Here is a 19052-nt window from a genome sequence, read left to right as displayed (position 1 = left end):
CTGTCTTTTATAAACTGCTGTGGCGCACATTATACAGCAAATAAAAGGGTGTAATTGTCAACATAAAAGGTGAATGGAGTTATAATGCTCGTTCATGCACGCACAATTTTAAGGCAGGTCTGATTTATAACACAAAACGTGCGTATGTATGGCGTGCGCCAAGTTTATAAATCTCATTATTATTAGACATACATATTATTTTCAGAAATGGAGCAAGCAGTGTGAAATGTACACAATGGTTATAAATGAAGCCCCTGTCCACTACCGGACAAACTGATGGATGTCAAGTAACAAGCTGACTTCTGCCACCGACTGCGTCACTCAGTATCAGAGGCATCATGACCATCCAGAAGGAAATAAATTACACACAGGTATATGTATGTACGTGCGTGCATTCACGCACGCACAAACTTGAAGTCAGAAATTTACATACACTTAGGTTGGAGTCATAAAAATGTGTTTTTCAACCACCAAAAAAATCCAATTTTGATAACTCCCATATCTATTGGATGAAATACCATAGTGTGCTATCACAGTAGCAAGATTTGTGACCTGTTGCCACAAGAAAAGGGCAACCAGTGAAGAAAAAACACCATTGTAGTTTATTTGTCCCTTTTGTACTCGAACTATTTGCACATAATTACAACACTGTATATAGACATAATGACATGTGACATGTATTTATTATTTTGGAACTTTTATGAGTAATGTTTACTGTTAAGATTGTTTATTTCGCTTTTGTTTATTATCCATTTCACTTGCTTTGGCAATGTAAACATGTTTCTCAGGCCAATAAAGCCCTTAAATTGAATTGAAATAAACCATAGCGTGAAAGGCCATGCCCCAAAAGTCCATGGGGGTGGAGAGAGAATCACACCACAGCAGATCGGGAACAAATAAAGAGAAAGAACAATAAATCTAAGACCCCTTTATAAGCATCGAGTTGTTGATATTCAAAATCTGAGTTGTTGACCAATAGTATTACTGTAAAGTTAACCTCCAATCAGATATCAAACCTATATGATGTAACCTCTGCTTCTCAGAGATGTGACAATGCAGGTTGGCAAGACCAACACAGAGAATGCTGAATTCCTAAGACAACACATGGCAAATCTTGCATACAGTTGATAAGAAGATTCACTTTGGGGGGATGGCCCTACACCTTATCAGCACAAATGCACATTTCACTTAATAGGAAGCATGATAATATTTGGGGTAACTCTAGCCTAGATCTAGGTTTAAAATATCGCTAAAAAAATGTACAATACTTGGTACAGAAGTTTGAGAAGTCTGTATGCAATGTGATATTAGAGTAGGCTGACATATCTGGGCATAAAATGTACGTATTATTAGAATAGATAGACAGAGCAGATAAAACAGATCGGCATATCGGAGTGTAGAACAGATAGACAGGTAGAGAGTAAATAAATGGTGACTCATGGATAAGGTGTTGCATTTGAAGATTCTAAGGTGTTGCAAGCTGCGAGGGAGGAAGAAATGCGTGACTCAGTTTCTCCTCTGGTGCCATGTCACGGCGGGGGTCCATATGCGACGTGCCGGCCCACGGCAACACATGCTGGCAGTGTTCAACCGGCCGCAGTAAAACAGAGCACTAGCCGTCCAATATGCTCAAGCCAAATTGTTATCCTTGGTCGACAACAAACACCGTGGGTTTCGTTCCGAATCATAATTCTTCCACCCTGTGACCAAATGTACATTTTAGGCTTTTGAGAAGAACACTAGCAAAAAAAAATCTGTGCTTCTCCACTTGCAATCTTGTATCAGTGTGGGGAACAACAGGCTCTGGGTCAATGGATGAGAAACATTAAAACTGTATTTTATTGGAAAAGAGGAAAGGAGACCAAAAAATAAATATGGACAAGAGCCAGTCCAACGGGATTGAAACCATGACCAAGAAATGTATCGAGCCAACCAATTTAGCCACCCCTGTCTAGAGTGATGGACATACCGTAGTGCACTTCATGGAAGTCAATTCCATTGGAATTTCACTCCACTCAGATGGGTCCATTTGTATTCATGTAGATGGAATTCCGAGAAGCACAATCATTCACTTTTATGGCGTATTAGGCTGTATAATATACGGCATTAACTACTGCTTGGCCTAGCTCATTCACTGGCCTATTCCCAACTCACCATCTTACACACATACACACAAAACATGGGTAAACATGCATTGCACACAGCAAACAAGTCACACAAGCTCAGGAACAAACACACCCGGGTACACGGTACAGGCAGCCAGGCACACACTTGTTATCAACAGTAGCCCAGCCTAAATAGCTTTCCATAAGGGAACTAATAGCTGTCCAATCCACTAAATATTCTTGTAACACATTCTATTTGGGCCCAGATAAAGGAAGGTCTTGATAACCGTATAGGGTGATGAAGTGTGTATCGAGGTTAGGCCATACATGTTGCTGCCGTTTTAAAAATGATCAGCAGGGAATCACTATTGGTTTTCTTACCAAGACCCTCAGGTCCTAGACACACTGCTAATGGCGATATCACTCACTCCTAACACAGTCCAATCACACAGAGCTAAGGACGTTGTAAGGCCCATTGCAGAGTTATTATAATTATGTGCATTTAAGGCTTGCAAATGTATGAAGAAAAAAAATCGCCACGTCACAAGCAATCCCTCCCCTATTGCTGACTACAAATGATCTATAACTGGGAGAATAATTCACTAACTAGCTAAATAAATGAACAAAATGTGCACACGTGGCTACATGGGACTCTCGATTTGATCTCAAAACAAGTGCATCTACTCACGAACGCTCATGCTGGAAACAGACCGGTTCAAAGTAAACGGCACAGATCCATATAGGGCAATGGTCTATTTGCAAATACAGTAGAATTGCATATACTGTACTGTAGCTTTGATTGTTGCTGCCGCACCGGCCTGTTTAGAGTACGGGCTGAGTGTGTGTCAATGCAATAGAATCCTACTCCGATGCTTTCTGCCTACAACAAAAGCTCTTGCATAGTTAGTTTTGTTTCGGCATTGAAAGTGGCTAATATTGCGTTGATTCGATCACAATTGTCTCAGTAATGGGAAACATTGATTTAACATTGTTAACAGGAGCATTTCTAGAACAGTGGTCACCAACATTTTCTCTACCGCTCAGACTTTTTTATTTATTTTTTAAATGGCGTAAGAAACGTAAGCCTATGCAACATGAATAAAAACAGTACTGTAGCAATGAGGATTGTGCAATAAGCTCATACGCATTTTGGCTTTGCTTGAATTGCCTGCCAAAGCATTGTTGCATTGTTAGATAGATAGATAAATAGATAGATAGATAGATAGATAAATAAATAAAAAGGATCTAGATCCGTTGTTTCATTACTTGTGAAGCACAGCTGAGTGAGCATTCATTTAAATAATTTGCTTTTTATTTTACTTGACTGATGGTGCATGCATCTGGTGGTCAGTCTCAGCGGAGGGAAAGCAGCAAATCCCTCCACTCTCTCCCTTTCCTCCACTGACAGTCACCAAAAAGCACAGTCTTCCAGCTGATGCGGAAACTCGAGTCGCAACGCATTATTTCTGCCTCATGCAAGAGCTCATCCAAGAGGTAGTATCTAGTCATCGTGGTGATGGCACAGGTGTACTCATTTCTCCTAAGTGGAGATTCTCTTTTCTCACCTGTCTATCTCCTCATTTGAATTCCATGCTGTCACTGTTACTTGTCCACTCAAGCTCAACCTTGTTATATCACCCACCAGGTGCCCTTGGAGAGTTCCTCAATGAACTTGACAACTTGATGAGCTCATTTCCCGATGATGGTTCATCGCTCTTTGTACCTCCCGACTTCTGCCTTCGATAAATTTTTTCCCAACTCTCTCTTTCCCCTCCTTGCCTCTTTTGACCTCTCCCTTTCCCAATCCCCTCCAACTCACAAGGCAGGCAATAAGCTTGACCTCATCTTTACTAGAGGCTGCTCACCTACTGACCTCACTGGATCCCCCCTCCAGGTCTCTGATCACAACTTTTTTTTCCCTTTTCAGTCTCCCTTTCCTCCAACCCTAACCACATGATCATGTGCCATTGCAATCTTCGCTCTCTCCCACCACGGTCTCCGCTTCTATCCCACAATCTCTCCCTTCTGCTAAATCCTTCTCCCTCCCGGCTCCTCATGCTGCCTCTTCGACTCTACTCTCCTCCCGTTCCGCATCCTATGACTCGCACTGTCCCTTTTCCTCCCAAACGGCTTGGCCCTCCCCTCCTGCTCTGTGGCTGAGTGACTCATTGCGAGCTTACAGAACAGGGCCACAGGCAACTGAGTGAAAATGAGGGAAAATTAAACTTCCGGGGGACCTATCATCCTTTCACCCTACGTTCTCTTCCTCTGTATCTGCTGCTAAATCCACTTCCTACCACTAAATTTCAATCTTCTGCCTCTAACCCTAGGAAACTCTTTTCCACCACTTATCAACCACTTTGAAAAGAAAGTTGATGACATCCACTACTCATTCACTCAGCCTATCGAGTCTCACGCACACAGAACTACCCTACGCCTTGACCTCTTTGTCCCCTTTCTCCAGATGACATCCTGCAAGTAAGGTTTGGTCGCCCAACAACCTGCCAGCTCGACCCCATCCCCTCCTCTTGGCCATCTCTGGAGACCTTCTCCCATTCCTCACTTACCTCATCCCTGACCACAGGCTGCGTCCCCTCTGACTTCAAAATGGCCCGAGTCACTCCCCTACTCAAGAAACCAACACTCAACTTATCTGACGTCATAAACTACAGACCTGTATCCTTCTTTCCAAAACACTTGAGCGTGCGGCCTCTGATCAACTTCCTCGTTATCCCTCTCAGAAACATCTTCTTAACCCTAACCAGATTCAAGATAGGCCATTAAACCGAGACTGCTCTTCTATGTCACGGAGGCTCTCCGCAATGTCAAAGCTGACTCTCTCTCCTCTTTTCCCATCCTCCTAGATCAGTCAGCTCCTCCTCTCCACCCTCTCAGGGCTGGGCATCTCAGGATCTGCACACTCTTGGATTGCATCCTACCCTTATAGGCTGCTCCTACCAGGTGATGTGGACAGGATCTGTGTCTGCACCACACTCACTACTGGCATCCCCCAGGGCTCGGTTCTAGGGTCTCTCTTCTTCTCTCTATGCATAAAGTCACTCGGCTTCGTCATATCCTCACATGGTTTCTCCCATCATTGGTTTGTCGTTGACATTCCACTACTTTTCTCCTTCCCCCTTCTGACACCCAGGTGGCGACATGCATCTCTGCATGCCTGGCAGATATCTCAACTTATGTCGTCCCACCACCTCAAGCTCAATGTCGACAAGACCAAGCTGCTCTTCCTCCACAGTGTCACCCTCCCAGGGTACAAATAACCTTGACGTGACCCTGGACAACACCCTGTCGTTCTTTGCAAACATCAAAGCAGTGACACACTCCTGCAGGTTCATGCTCGACAATATCCGTAGACATCACACAGGAAGCGGTGCAAGTCCTAATCCAGACACTTGTTTCTCCTGTCTGGACTACTACAACACGCTGTTAGCTGGGCTCCCCGCTTGCGCAATCAAACCCCTGTAACTTATTCAGAATGCTGCAGCCCGCCTGGTTTTCAACCTTCCCAAGTTCTCTCGTCACCCCGCTCCACCGCACTGGCTTACAGTCGAAGCTCGCATCCACTACAATACCCTAGTGCTTACCTACGTAACAGCAAAAGGAACTGCTCCTCCCTACATTTAGGCTATGCTCCAACCCTACACCCCAAGCCGAGCACAAGTTCTATCACCTCAGGTCTCTTGGCCCTCCCACCTTTACAGAAGGGCAGCTCCTGCTCAACCCAGTCCAAGCTCTTCCCTTTCCAGGGCATCACAATGGTGGAACCAGCTTTCCCCTGAAGCTAGGACAGCAGAGTCCCTGCCCATCCTCTGAAAATATCTGAAAACCTACCCCTTCAAACAGTATCTTAAATAATCCTCCTCCTGTTTTCTGCTCATGCATGTTTCTTTTGATGCAAAACCCACCACTGCATGGCCAAAGAGCTCCATTTTCATTTCATCCAACAAATATAAATGCCTGGAGTTTGCTAAATGGCATTGGCACTTGGCCATGCACACCAGTTGGGGATTTTGCATTGGAATAAATGACAGGGGAATATTAATTTCCAATGATTTACCGCCCGGGGTACCGCTACTGTGTAATAACAGGCCATCAGACTATCACAGCTAACTCTATACTGAGTTTTATGCTACAAAGCCTGATGTCACAGAGACGTGACGTCATAATAGGTGAAGTTGTAGAAGGTGATATTCTAATCTACACGGTTGGGTTTAGCAGTAATATCTTATTGCTTGGGTTTTTATAGGCTACAGCTTTTTGAATTGGTTGATTTTTCCTTTGTTTAATGTTAAGGCCTGTGCTGTCTCAAAGATAAAATAATTCGTACTCCTTTGGTAGCAACACAAAATTCCTCTCTCTCACACACACACACACACACACACACACACACACACACACACACACACACACACACACACACAACCTTCCGAAGAGAACATTCATTAGAGAACACAAAAAAATACCTTCACTACTCCTCCTAACCAGTAGGAGTTGCCTCGGTCAGGAAGACCGGTATTTTAGTGAGAAGGTGGGCCTGCAAGAGCAACAAGAGAAACTTGTTCATTTTAAGTTTAATACGCAGATTCATGGTAAGAGACGACGTACTATTCAAAATCCAGCTCTGTGGCTGGATGAAGAGAAAGGGAGAGAGAAGCGTTATGAGGACGAAGAAGCCAGAGGAGGAATATAGGTGAGAAGATGGAGGTGAATAGAATGCAACGTTCAGTGATGGAAGCTCAGGAGGAATACATCTATCTCCCCCCATTGGCACAGTGGTATTTGGCAGCCCCTGCCAGGCTCTCCGCAAACAATTACACTTTTATTGAGCACTTTATAGCCTCACAGGTGCTCAGAGGCATTCTTGGCTAAGAGGATAGCAGTCCATATCCAGCTGTTAAAACTCTACGTAAAAAAAAACAAAAGAGAAACACGGGTGGATCAATGTGGTCAACTTTCATTGGGTTCCTCTAAGTACCTGGATGGAAAAGTGGTTTTTTAAATTTTTTTACTTCACCGAACCTTTTATGCAATGTAGCTAAGTCCAGGACTCGGTAGTGGAGTTAGGGAAGGAACATAGCGACCAATAGCATATCAGGTTAAGACAACCCCACATCTGACCATTCGTTACGAGACACAATATATTGTGCATGTTTGAGATCAACTGCATTGCAATTAGTGTGCAGAATCACTGATCTACAAATCACACTGCAAATAACAGTGATAAAAATTAGAATTTGCACCTTGCTTGCTAAAACAACTGATCCCTTCAAACGTGTTATCTGCCATTTGTCCAAGCACTTTTACATTCAGTTCCTTTTTCTCCCACTACAGCATCAGTCTCTCCTTCGCTTCAGCAATCCCCCCCCACACACCTTTATCTAAGCACCACTAATGCACACTCTCTCTCGCTCCCCTCTTGTAACGTTATAGCATCTTCAATTGCAGTCACAGGACACAGTACTGTTGTGTGTGAATGTGACAATGTGGGTGATTATGTGACCCGGGGCAGCGACCAGAGCAACGAGGCAGCAAGGGTAATGACTCAAAGCGGACATCCTGGTATCCTCTGAATACATGCCTGCCTCCCGAACCCCCACCTCCTCTGTTTTCCCACTCAGTGAGAGTGAAAGTACAGCCATTTAAAGCTCGTTTAGCCCTGAATCAGGAGTGATGGAGACTTATGGTTTCACCTCCTACGGATGTGTTAATGTGTTTACTGGGTTATGCCAGTCACTCTGTTCAAGGCGCGCACACACACACACACACACAAAAACGTTGTGTGCTCATTATGAAGATAACGAGATGCAAGTTGTCTTCCAAAATACATCTCTTTCATCTAGAGCTTGGCAATCTATGAGAAGGTTGGATGAGGACACGTTATACTGTAATATATTCAAGGTCTCCAAAGATGGATGCTGTAATATTTCTCCACCAGTGACCCAAGAGAAACCTGATAAAGAAAAAAACATGGCAGACTTATGTATCCCTCAATCTCTGCTGCACTCTGCCTTCTGACTTCCACTGAGCCATGTTTGTAGTTCTGATGAAATATAAGTGCAGTGTGACGAGTTACTTTCGATCTAGTTTTAGATGTTCAAGAGAGAACTGAAGTATTTTTTTTTAACACATAACAAATCAAACCTCCTGTGGGCTATTTGGGCCCTGCTACATAGCCTTGTGTCGCTGCACAGTACATGTCAGATATAATTCACTAAACTGACCTTTCATCTTCATTCCCCAAGAATGGTTGAAATACTTTGACATCAAGTGCCATTAGTAGCAGCCATTTGTGCTGGATTGCCCTGCAGGGTATAATATTAGCGGGAACATTGGATAGGTAAATCACATCCATAGTTTATACCAAACAAGAATGCAATAGAAGTCATGATCATAGAATTGTCACTCGCTGGCAATATAATTTCTCAAGGATCCGATACGGGCTGACAGACGATGTCTGGCAAGGACGTGGGCACATGGAGGCAAACACACACACAGAGAGAAATAGAAAAGAGCGAACAAAAAGCACACACGCTCAAGCAGAACCAATGGCATTTGTACAAAGGGATCTTTTTCATTTGATCTCCCATTAACAGAAAGGCCACATTCGTTTTGGCAAGATCATCCTGCGGTTCCCTACATAAATACCATCCTGCAGGTGCAATCCATCATAGTTACATACAAGCAGACTTATAAAAGACTGACATCTTACTGCAGCAAAGGACCAAGAAAGGGCAGAGATGAGAAATAATGGAAGAAAGGACATTTAGAACAGAAAGACTAGTAACTGACATGACTCGCATGAGGGAAGGGACATTTCAAACCCCCATAGCCCAGCCCCATAGGAAAGATTAGCTCACCATGACTGGTAAGCAGGGGCCAGGCGTATGTCTGTGAGGTAACAAACTACCACTACAGTTGCTCAAATGGCTAAATTGATGGGAACATAGGGACACAGCATTTGAAAAATGTAAATTGCTATGGAAAAGGACTACATTATAGCAATAATGGCAATATTAGAATATGCTAACATTAGATCGTCAACTCCTACACTCCTATCTGTGAGTAACACCATACAGGGTTCCAATGCTGTTTGAAGTCATATTTGTATGAACATACAATTTAACAGACAAACTGAACAACTTCGACAGACATGTGACTAACAGAAATGGAATGTGGGGGGTCAAAATCAAAAGTAACAGCCAGTATCTGGTGTGGCCACCAGCAGCATTAAGTACTGCAGTGCATATCCTCCTCATGGACTGCACCAGATTTGCCAGTTCTTGCTGTGAGATGTTATCCTACTCTTCCACCAAGGCACCTGCCAGTTCCCGGACATTTCTGGGGAGGGAATGGCCCTAGCCCTCAGCACATGAGGGGGAAGGATGTCTTCCCTGTAACGCACAGTGTTGAGATTGCCTGCAATGACTAGCTCAGTCCGATGATGCTGTGACGCACCGCCCCAGATCATGACGGACCCTCCACCTACAAATCGATCCCGCTCAAGAGTACAGGCCTCGCTGTAACGCTCATTCCTTCGAAGATAAAAGCGAATACGACCATCAACCCTGGTGAGACAAAACCGCAACTCGTCAGTGAGAGCACTTTTTCCAGTCCTGTCTGGTCCAGCGACAGTGTGTTTTTGCCCATAGGCAACGTTGTTTCCGGTGATATCTGGTGAGAACCTGCCTTTACAACAGGCCTACAAGCCCTCAGTCCAGCCTCTCTCAGCCTATTGCGGACAGTCTGAACACTGATGGAGGGATTGTGCGTTACTGGTGTAACTAGGGCAGTTGTTGTTGCCATCCTATACCTGTCCCGTAGGTGTGATATTCGGTTGTACCGATCTTGTGCAGGTGTTGTTACACGTGATCTGCCACTGCGAGGACGATCAGCTGTCCGTCCTGTAGTGCCGTCTTTGGCGTCTCACAGTACGGACATTGCAATTTATTGCCCCGACCACATCTGCAGTCCTCATGCCTCTTTGCAGCATGCCTAAGGCACGTTCACACAGATGAACAGGGACCCTAAGACTCTTTCTTGTGGTGTTTTTCAGAGTCAGTAGAAAGGCCTCTTTAGTGTCCTAAGTTTTCATAACTGTGACCTTAATGGCCTACCATCTGTAAGCTGGTAGTGTCTTAACGACCGTTCCACAGGTGCATGTTCATTAATCGTTTATGGTTCATTGAACAAGCATGGGAAACCGTGTTTAAGGATATGTGACGATTTGGATTTTTACGAATCATCTTTGAAAGACAGGGTCCTGAAAAAAGGACGTTTCCTTTTTTTGCAGAGTTTAGAATTTGCAGCTCGCACTGATGCGGCCAATAATAATATATATATATATATTTAAATGTTCTCGCACAAATGGCAGCAAAATGTGACGAAATGGTTGCACTTGGAGCCCTGGATATACAATAAACATGCCTTTGTTGCTTGTGGCTGGGTATATACTGTTTTTAGGCGAGGTGCTCTTCAATGACATTGTTTCTAAAATGGGAGAAAGGGAGGAGTAGGCAATTTTTTTTTAGTGTGAGCCAAAATTATCTGACATTCATTAGGCTGCCTACCTCACATTCCACATTAAAATTCAAATCCGGGGTGGGGACACTGCCAAGCACACCGTTATAGGAATGGGCTTCTAGTGCTGTGAGAGCTATTACTGAACCTGAAGCCAATGATTTGATGCTTCTTACAACCCCCTAACTAAAGTATTTTGAGAGAGAGCGCATATTAATAATGTATATATCCTAGAGCTCTGCAACCCGACCTGAGCCCTGACATTATACATCGTTTAGAGCCGGGCAGTGCCTGGTTTTTATCAATAACTAGGGTAGGGGCAGGGCATCACTAATTTGACAAACATTTTGAAGCTGACCCATTTGCTCCTGCTATGCTGCGCAGTGCAGTCATATGACTAAGATCATAACATGGTGTCAGAAGTGCTTATATAAAACAGGAGAGATTTATATATAATTATGTTGCTTGAATTTTGTCGGAGTTTAGAGTTACAAAAAGTAGCTAACTGCTCTGTCATGTCTAGTCATTGAGCATAGCAACCCAAGTGGAGCCGTTGCTATGGATACTCAGACTCAGAGCTAGTATTGTCACGATAACAGTAACGCGTTACTAGGAAGTAAGAAAGCAAAACATGAACTGGATTAAATTTCTTGAAGAAAGCAGTTTTAATGTTTAAAAAAAAAAGCATTATGTTGTCAACCAGTCACATTTTTATATTTTTTCAAGATATAGCACACAATATTTTCCAAAAGTAGGTTTTAAAAAGGACCATAGAGTTCCATCTGCTTCGTGTTAATTTTTGCCAAGGAAAATCTGGCATCAAATCCTGACAACACTATTCAGAGCCACCATTATCAAATCACATGCAGAGCGAGCAGCATTCAGGGTGGATTTAATAGCGGAGGAATATATTTCTGATTTCAGGTTGGGTCTTAAATTTGGCCGAAGCAATTGAGCCTGGATAGGGTAGGGCCTGAACTTCGTACGCAAGGGTAGGGCTCTGTATTAACATTCATGCCCCACCAGGCTTTTTTCGTAACCGTGTGTAAGGAGTAGGGATCCTGGTGGAGCAGGCAACAGAACGATAATAAATATATATATATATATTTTTTTTAAACACGCAACCAACAGCTGCTATTGAAAAAAAAAAGCTAAAATGTCAAAGCAAGATAAACACGGTGGGTTGTGAGGCTAGCCTGGAGGTTATAGAGCCGAGTGAGTAACCCAAGAGTTGCCGGCTCAAGTCCCAGGGCTGACGAGGAAATATGTGATTGCACCCTTCAGCAAGGCACTTAATGCTCCTATCTGTTCTGTGTGCGTGTGCCATGTTGGATACTGTCTGAAGGCAAATAACACATTTTGGTGCAAATGGATGAATTAAGAGCTTCTTTTGAAGCGGGAGAGGGCTGCGTATACAGGGACTAGAGAGTACGTGGTGAGCAAGTGAATGGTTTAGTCATCCTTGTACCATCAGCAACGCACCACGTATACATACTGCAAGTGGTAAAGACACCCATCTGTCATTTTCAAACACACAACATAATCCACAGGTTCTGTAAGGCGTCATGTGTATGCAGGAGGGCGTGCGTGTGTGTGTGGTTGGGGAGGGTGGGTGGGCATAGTGTGACAGTGCAGTGCCACCCCCACACTACCTGCCTCCTTGTTCCACTCATGCCCGCCTGTGTTGGCACTCACATTGTGGTGTCCGCTGGAGAGAGAGGCAGAGAGCCAAGAATATTCTCTGTGCCAAAAGTGCTATACTTGCTTGGGCACACAAGGTTGAAGTTGTCAAGACACGGTTGGTGTGTATATAATACGGCTGTATATTCGAGCATCAATATGCATGTGGTGTGTGTGTGTGGGAGACGTGGGTCTTATCCTCTACATAAGGCTGTTTCGCATCTGCTGGGATATGCAAACACACACTCGCAGCTGCTCTATTCTGCTGCTTAGCACCGGCTCAGTTGCAGAGCAGTGCCACCCACACAGCTTCACATAAACACACTAACTATCTTAGTGGTACTCGTCTCTCTTGACATTACCTCTAGACGCCGAAGAACGCTCGTGAGATGTAGAGCAATGTTGCATAATTGTATTTGTTTTTATTCTCTATTCTCATTGAATAGGCCTGTAGGATGAGCCCATATAAACAATATATACATCGGAATATTTGTGTCTATCATGAGACTAGCTGCATGCATCTCAATGCATACATTACTGTGTTTTGCCAATTGCCTTCTTTATAGTTCATTGACCAAGTCATACATTTCTGCTGGTTATCAGCACAACACATAGAGCCTTGGGGAACCGAGGATAGGTGTTAGAGGACGGTGCCCAAGAGAATGACGTGGAAATCATACACTCAGAGAGAAACTTGAGATTGAGAGATAGAGACAGACATAGCTGAATAAAGAGACCAAGAAAGACAGAGACCAAGAGAGAGCGAGGGCTGGATCCTTCCCCATGGTCCCCTGAGATGGGATGGGCGGTTGGAGGTGCATTATGGGAACAAAGCGACCAACAGCAGGGCATCAGTGGTGATTAGCACTCTGGCGCCGTGCGAGAGTCGACAGGTGGACACTAAGCAGGTGCTCAACTAACATGTATCTGGGGGAATGAGCAACTTAGAGGATGGGGGGAAAATAACCACCCACTGTCCTTAGAAACTATAGTACAGACTCCGAGGTATCCCGGCCAGGTGATATTTTGGTTAAGTTGGACGATTAATGGAAAACATTTCTTTGGAGAAATTATTGTGGTGGAAAAATAAGATTTTGCTGTGAGCATCAAAATACTTAAGACCTTGCTGGAATAACTTTGTTCTTACATGAACCAGTGTGTGTGTGTGTGCGTGTGTTTGTGGTAGGCCTACCTGTCTCCGGATCATGTCTAGGTTGTCCCTGCCCTGGTTTAAGAGCTGCTCCACCATCTTGGGGTCTTCTACACTCCGGTTTGCCCTGAAGGCATCCTGCACCCGGCGCAAGGCGTACGTCCTGAATGAAAACACAAATTCTACACTTATCAACATACCCATAAAACTTTGGAGGAAAACATACACGGCATTCAGTATACACATCAATGACAAACTAAGCAATCGATTAACGTGGCACTTGTCAAAGTGAGGAAAATCCTATTTTAACACCGCACGTTAACGATGCATCGTAACACAATGAAAATGTGGAAACCCCGGCCCAATCCGATTCAACGCACCACAAAGCCTTCGGTCTGCTACATAAAAATCCAAAGAACCCCATTTACAAGACTCATTTATACCGATGGAGGGAAATACCCCCCACCCTTCAATTGGATTAGAGAAACCACTGTTAGCCGAAGGGCTGTGCCGTGTGAATCAGCCTTCTAGTTAAGGGGTTGCGGATAATGGGGTTCTCCATTCGCTGGAAAGCGAGAGGCTGGAAACGAGTGGCTGTTAGCTTTTATCTGGCAGCCAAAGCCCTGTGTGAAGTGGGCAGGAAGTGTTATGCGAAGATCAAATTGGCATCCTGGCACCCAGGGAGGCTCCTGTGCTGAGAGATGAACTGACAAGCAGCTCCTTATTGACAGCCAGGACCCATCTTTTTTTCCCCAAAACACAAGGCGGAGGATGAGTATGAAGCGAACAAGCGAGTGCGAAAGAGTATGAGTAAGTGTATAGGGAGGGAGGTTCTTCAAAAACTGGTTGAAAAAATAATAATTAACAGTACGGTTCTGACAAAAGAAGAAAACGTTGGTTACCCACTGAAGAAAAAGTAGCAGAGCGGTTGTTCTCCTAGACTGACGGGAATCTCTAATTTTTATTTTTTTATGTAACCTTTATTTAACTAGGCAAGTCAGTTAAGAACAAATTGTTATTTACAATGACGGCCTACCCCGGCCAAACCCAGACGAGGACAAATTGTGCTCCACCCTATGGGACTCCCAATCACGGCAGGATGTGATGCAGCCTGGATTCAATCCAGGTACTGCAGTGACACCTCTTCCACTGAGATGCAATGTCTTCGACCACTACGCCAATTTGGTGCCAGAGGAGGATTTGAAGCAAACAAATAACATGTAAATTTGCATGATCTAATTATTAGTTGCTGAGTTAGTACAATTGGATCTGCTTTAAAAAATAAAACAAATACAGCAGCTGAATTTTTAAACATCGATCAAGCTATTCTATTTTCAGGTCACCAAGACATACTTCGGAAAAAATAGCCCAAAGCCTTCTAATGGCGAACCACCAACAGAACACAACAGGACAAAAGCAAAACCTTTTTCTCTGGAGTACATGAATGACATGATTCATAATAAAATGGTACTTTAACGTAATTCTTATAACATCCTCGTAGGCATATTTTTGCAAAATCGCTAAGCCCAACGAAATCAATAGCCTCTCTCGTCAATGGCTATAAGCAGTGATTGAAATGCTCAAATTAAGTTACTTAGTTTGCGTAAGCCAAAAATTATGTTACTGATTGCAAGTTGACTGGTAATATGTAACAGATTACATTTAGAAAGTAACCTACCAAGCCTTGTTGATATGCCATACAGACCAGCTTGATGCACACTGCGAAGTCTGCTTAAGACTGCTGGTCAATTAGTCTACGCAGTGTGAACTTCGTCCATGGTGTGGGAATAATTGAGTCATCAAAAGAATACGAGGATGGGGCCTTTTACGACAGCCGGAGAAGCAATCACCCCATCTGCCGTTCAGTTGTGACAGGAGAGCGGGGAGCTCAAGACAGATTATGGAAGGAAGAATGACGTGTGTTCTAGAGAGAAGAAAATGCATCTTCATGCCTTTACCAAGTGAGTAATCTTGGATCACACAAATCAAAAGTGAATCATCAGATTAGCTGAGAACCTAAAGCAAACGCAATTTCCTGCACCAAAGGGATACTTTAGTTTTAGGCCCAGACCACAGACATGTCTGAATACCAGTTTTGACTGAATAAAATGCCCCAATTCTTACATAAAAAAAAGTTATCATGGTCATGAATGTGGCCTTAAAGCTTTAACATATTCAAATGACTGCGTGAAATTCAGCCAGTGTCAGCTTTTGGCAGGAAAGCGCACTGGAACACACCCCTGAGGCTAAGCTGACAGCTTATACACTGAGCGAACAAAACATTAAGGACACCTGCTCTATCCGTGACAGACTCACAAGGTGAAAGCTATGATCCCTTATTGATGTCACTTGATAAATCCACTTAAAATCAGTGTAGATGAAGGGGACTAGGCAGTTTAAATGGAGGATTTTTAAGACTTGAGAATTGAGATAGATTGTGTGCATGTGTGCCATTAAGAGGGCGAATGGGCAGGACCAGATTTAAGTGCCTATGAACAGGGTATAATAGCAGGTGCCAGGCATACCAGTTTGTGTCAAGAACTACAATGATGCTGGGTTTTTCCACGCTTAACAATTTCCCATGTGTATTAAGAATGCTCCACCACCCAAAGGACATCCAGCCAACTTTGGGAAGCATTGGAGTCAACATGGGCTGCATCCTTTTGGAACGCTTTCACCACCTTGTAGAGTCCATGCCCTGATGAATTGAGGCTGTTCTGAGGGGAAAAGGGTGGGTGCAACTCAATATTAGGAAGGTGGTCTTCATCTTTTGTACACTCAGTGTAGAGGGGTGAGGAGGAGCACCACAGACCCTTCGTGTCCAGAAGTAATTTAGCCATTCATTGTAGTCATTGCTCTCTGTAGAGTTGACATTTTCTCGTGTCAATAAAATTTCCTGGATTACTCATTATAGTAATAAAGTCTCATTTAATCAACAAACACAGTCAGTTAAAAAATGGATATGGGTACAAGAGTGTATAAATATCGGACTGTGTTGGCAAAACCACTACATATCCTGTCAAGCCAAGTGAGGAGAGGCTGCCCGCTGTCACAGTTCCAAGACCAGTCAGAAACGTGCAGCTAATCTACACCAATGACCCCAGTGGATCTGAAAACTGAACTTGGATCCGCGTTAAGTAGCAAAGATATACTTTGCCACCGTAGTCTTACGACAGATCTCGAACCAGTCATGACTATTCAACAACAACAAAAATATTTCTTTCTAGCGAATTTCTTAGTTACATGGTTGCATAACGAGTTTTAAAGTTGCGGGTGCAATATTTGAGTACGAAAACTAGCATAGTTCAGCTAGCCAGCTAGTTTAGACGGGGAAAACGAGCTCGGGCCGCACATGCACACTAGGCTAATTATTGTAGTTTTTATGTCCTGATATCAGAAAAAGGTTTGATTAAACTATTTACATGAGTATTTACATGAGTATTCAGGCCCCTGAACTCCGGTCCATCCTGTTTCCATTGATCATCCTTGAGATGTTTCTACAACTTGGAGTCGACCTGTGGTAAATTCAATTGATTGTGCCTTTCCAAATCATGTACACTGTCTATATAAAAGTTCCACAGTTGAAAGTGCATGTCTGAGCAAAAACCATGCCATGAGTTTAACGGAATTGTCCACAGAGCTAAGATAAAGGATTGTATCAAGGCACATATCTGGGGAAGTGTACCAAAAAATGTCTGCAGCATTGAAGTTCCCCACGAACACAGTGCCTCATTTAAATTGAAGAATTTTGGGACCGCAAAAACTCTCCCTAGAGCTGGGCGCCCAGTTACACTGAGCAATCAGGGGAGAAGGGCCTTGGTCAGGGAGGTGACCAAGAACCTAATGGTGACTCTGACAGAGCTCTAGAGTTCCTCTGTGTTGAACGTTCCAGAAGGACAACCATCTCTGCAGCACTCCACCAATCAGGCCTTTATGGTAGAGTAGCCAGACAGAAGCCACTCAGTAAAAAGGCACATGACAGCCTGCTTAGAGTTTGCCAAAAGGGACCTAAGGACTCTCAAACCATGAGAAACGAGATTCTCTGGCCATCCTTATGGTGAAGCATTGTGGCAGACTCATGCGGTGGGAATGTTTTTCAGTGGCAAAGTCATGCTTCACCGTAGGGATGGTGCCAGGTTTCCTCCAGACGTGACGCTTGGCATTCAGGCCAAAGAGCTAAATCTTGGTTTCATCAGACCAGAGAATCTTGTTTTTGTCATGGACTGAGAGTTCTTTTAAGTACCTTTTGACAAACTCCAAGCGGGTTGACATGTGCCTTTTACTGAGGAGTAGCTTCCTCTGGCCATGCTACCATAAAGGCCTTTTTGGTGGAGTGCTGCAGAGATGGTTGTCCTTCTGGAACATTCTCCCATCTCCACAGAGAATCTCTGGAGCTCCGTCAAAGTGACCATCGAGTTCTTGGTCACCTCCCTGACCAAGGCCCTTCTCCCCTGATTTCTCGGCTTGGCCGGGCGACGAGATCTAGAAAGTCTTGGTGATTCCAAAATGGTTCCATTTAAGAATGATGGAGGACAGTGTTCTTGGAGACCTTCAATGCTGCAGAAATATTTTGGTATCCTTCCCCAGAACTGTGCCTTGACACAATCCTGTCTCGGAGCTCCGTGGACAATTCCTTCAACCTCATGGCTTGGTTTTTGCTTTGACATGCAATGTCAACTGTGGGACCTTATAAAGACAGGTGTGTGCCTATCCAAATCATGTCCAATCAATTTAATTTACCACAGGTGGACTCCCATCAAGTTGTAGAAACATCAAGGATGATCAATGGGATAGGATGCACATGAGCTAAATTTAGTCTCATGGGAAAGGGTCTGAATTCTTATGTAAACAAGGTGTTTTTATAGTTACATTTGCAGACATTTCTAAAAAACAGTTTTTGCTTTGTTATTATGGGATATTGTGTAGATTAATGAGGAAAATGTTTGATTTAATCCATTTTAGAATTAGGCTGGAACGTACCAAAATGTGAAGGGGTCAATACTTTCCAAATGTCCTGTAGGTACCTAAATGGCAGGGTTTATTATTAACATTGTTGTAGTTTTTTCAGACCGATGTGCAGTATTCTTGATGTTAGAGTTGACAGAAATGGCCATTTGGGAACCAAATTGGGGGAGGCTCCACATTACAGTATGAAGCAGTGATTAGTGTTCTCCAGATACATCTCTCCTAATGAGGAATGAGAACGAAAACAAGGAGAAAAAACATTTGCTTTGAAATGACGTACTAAATATGAACCAATAACAATTGACAAAGGTGTTCTCAAAGCCAAACAAGGCATACATCATTCTGTACTGTTTGAAGAGAAAACATGGGTTCTACCTTCTCGCTCTAAATATGACTGAATATGGGTGCACTCAAATCCCTCAAACATGTCTGCAGGGAAACGCTCAGACAGATGTGTAGAGATTTCACAGAGAATAACACTCCATGTGGCACAAGGGTGGCTTTCCATGATCACTTATTTAGCCACGTCTTTTCAAGGTTTTAATTATTGACTGTCTGCTTGATGAATAAGAGCCATCGCACAGCTGCACATGACTCGTCACCGACTCCACACTAGC

At 43.7% G+C, this 19052-nt stretch overlaps 1 protein-coding gene across 1 annotated transcript in view; it reads right to left on the bottom strand.

Annotated features, from left to right (window-relative positions):
• The window catches only part of LOC109908755 (LYR motif-containing protein 4B), a 58125-nt gene that overhangs the window by 23391 nt on the left and 15682 nt on the right, over positions 1-19052 (bottom strand). The window contains exon 2 of the mRNA XM_020507430.2: positions 13513-13633. Coding sequence (XP_020363019.1) covers positions 13513-13633 — 121 coding nt within the window. The remainder of the gene's footprint in view (positions 1-13512; positions 13634-19052) is intronic.

Source organism: Oncorhynchus kisutch, linkage group LG18 (genome assembly GCF_002021735.2).
Source record: "Oncorhynchus kisutch isolate 150728-3 linkage group LG18, Okis_V2, whole genome shotgun sequence".
Classification (NCBI taxonomy): domain Eukaryota; kingdom Metazoa; phylum Chordata; class Actinopteri; order Salmoniformes; family Salmonidae; genus Oncorhynchus; species Oncorhynchus kisutch.
Note: the sequence above shows the minus strand (reverse complement) of the source record. Positions and strands in the feature narration are given on the sequence as shown.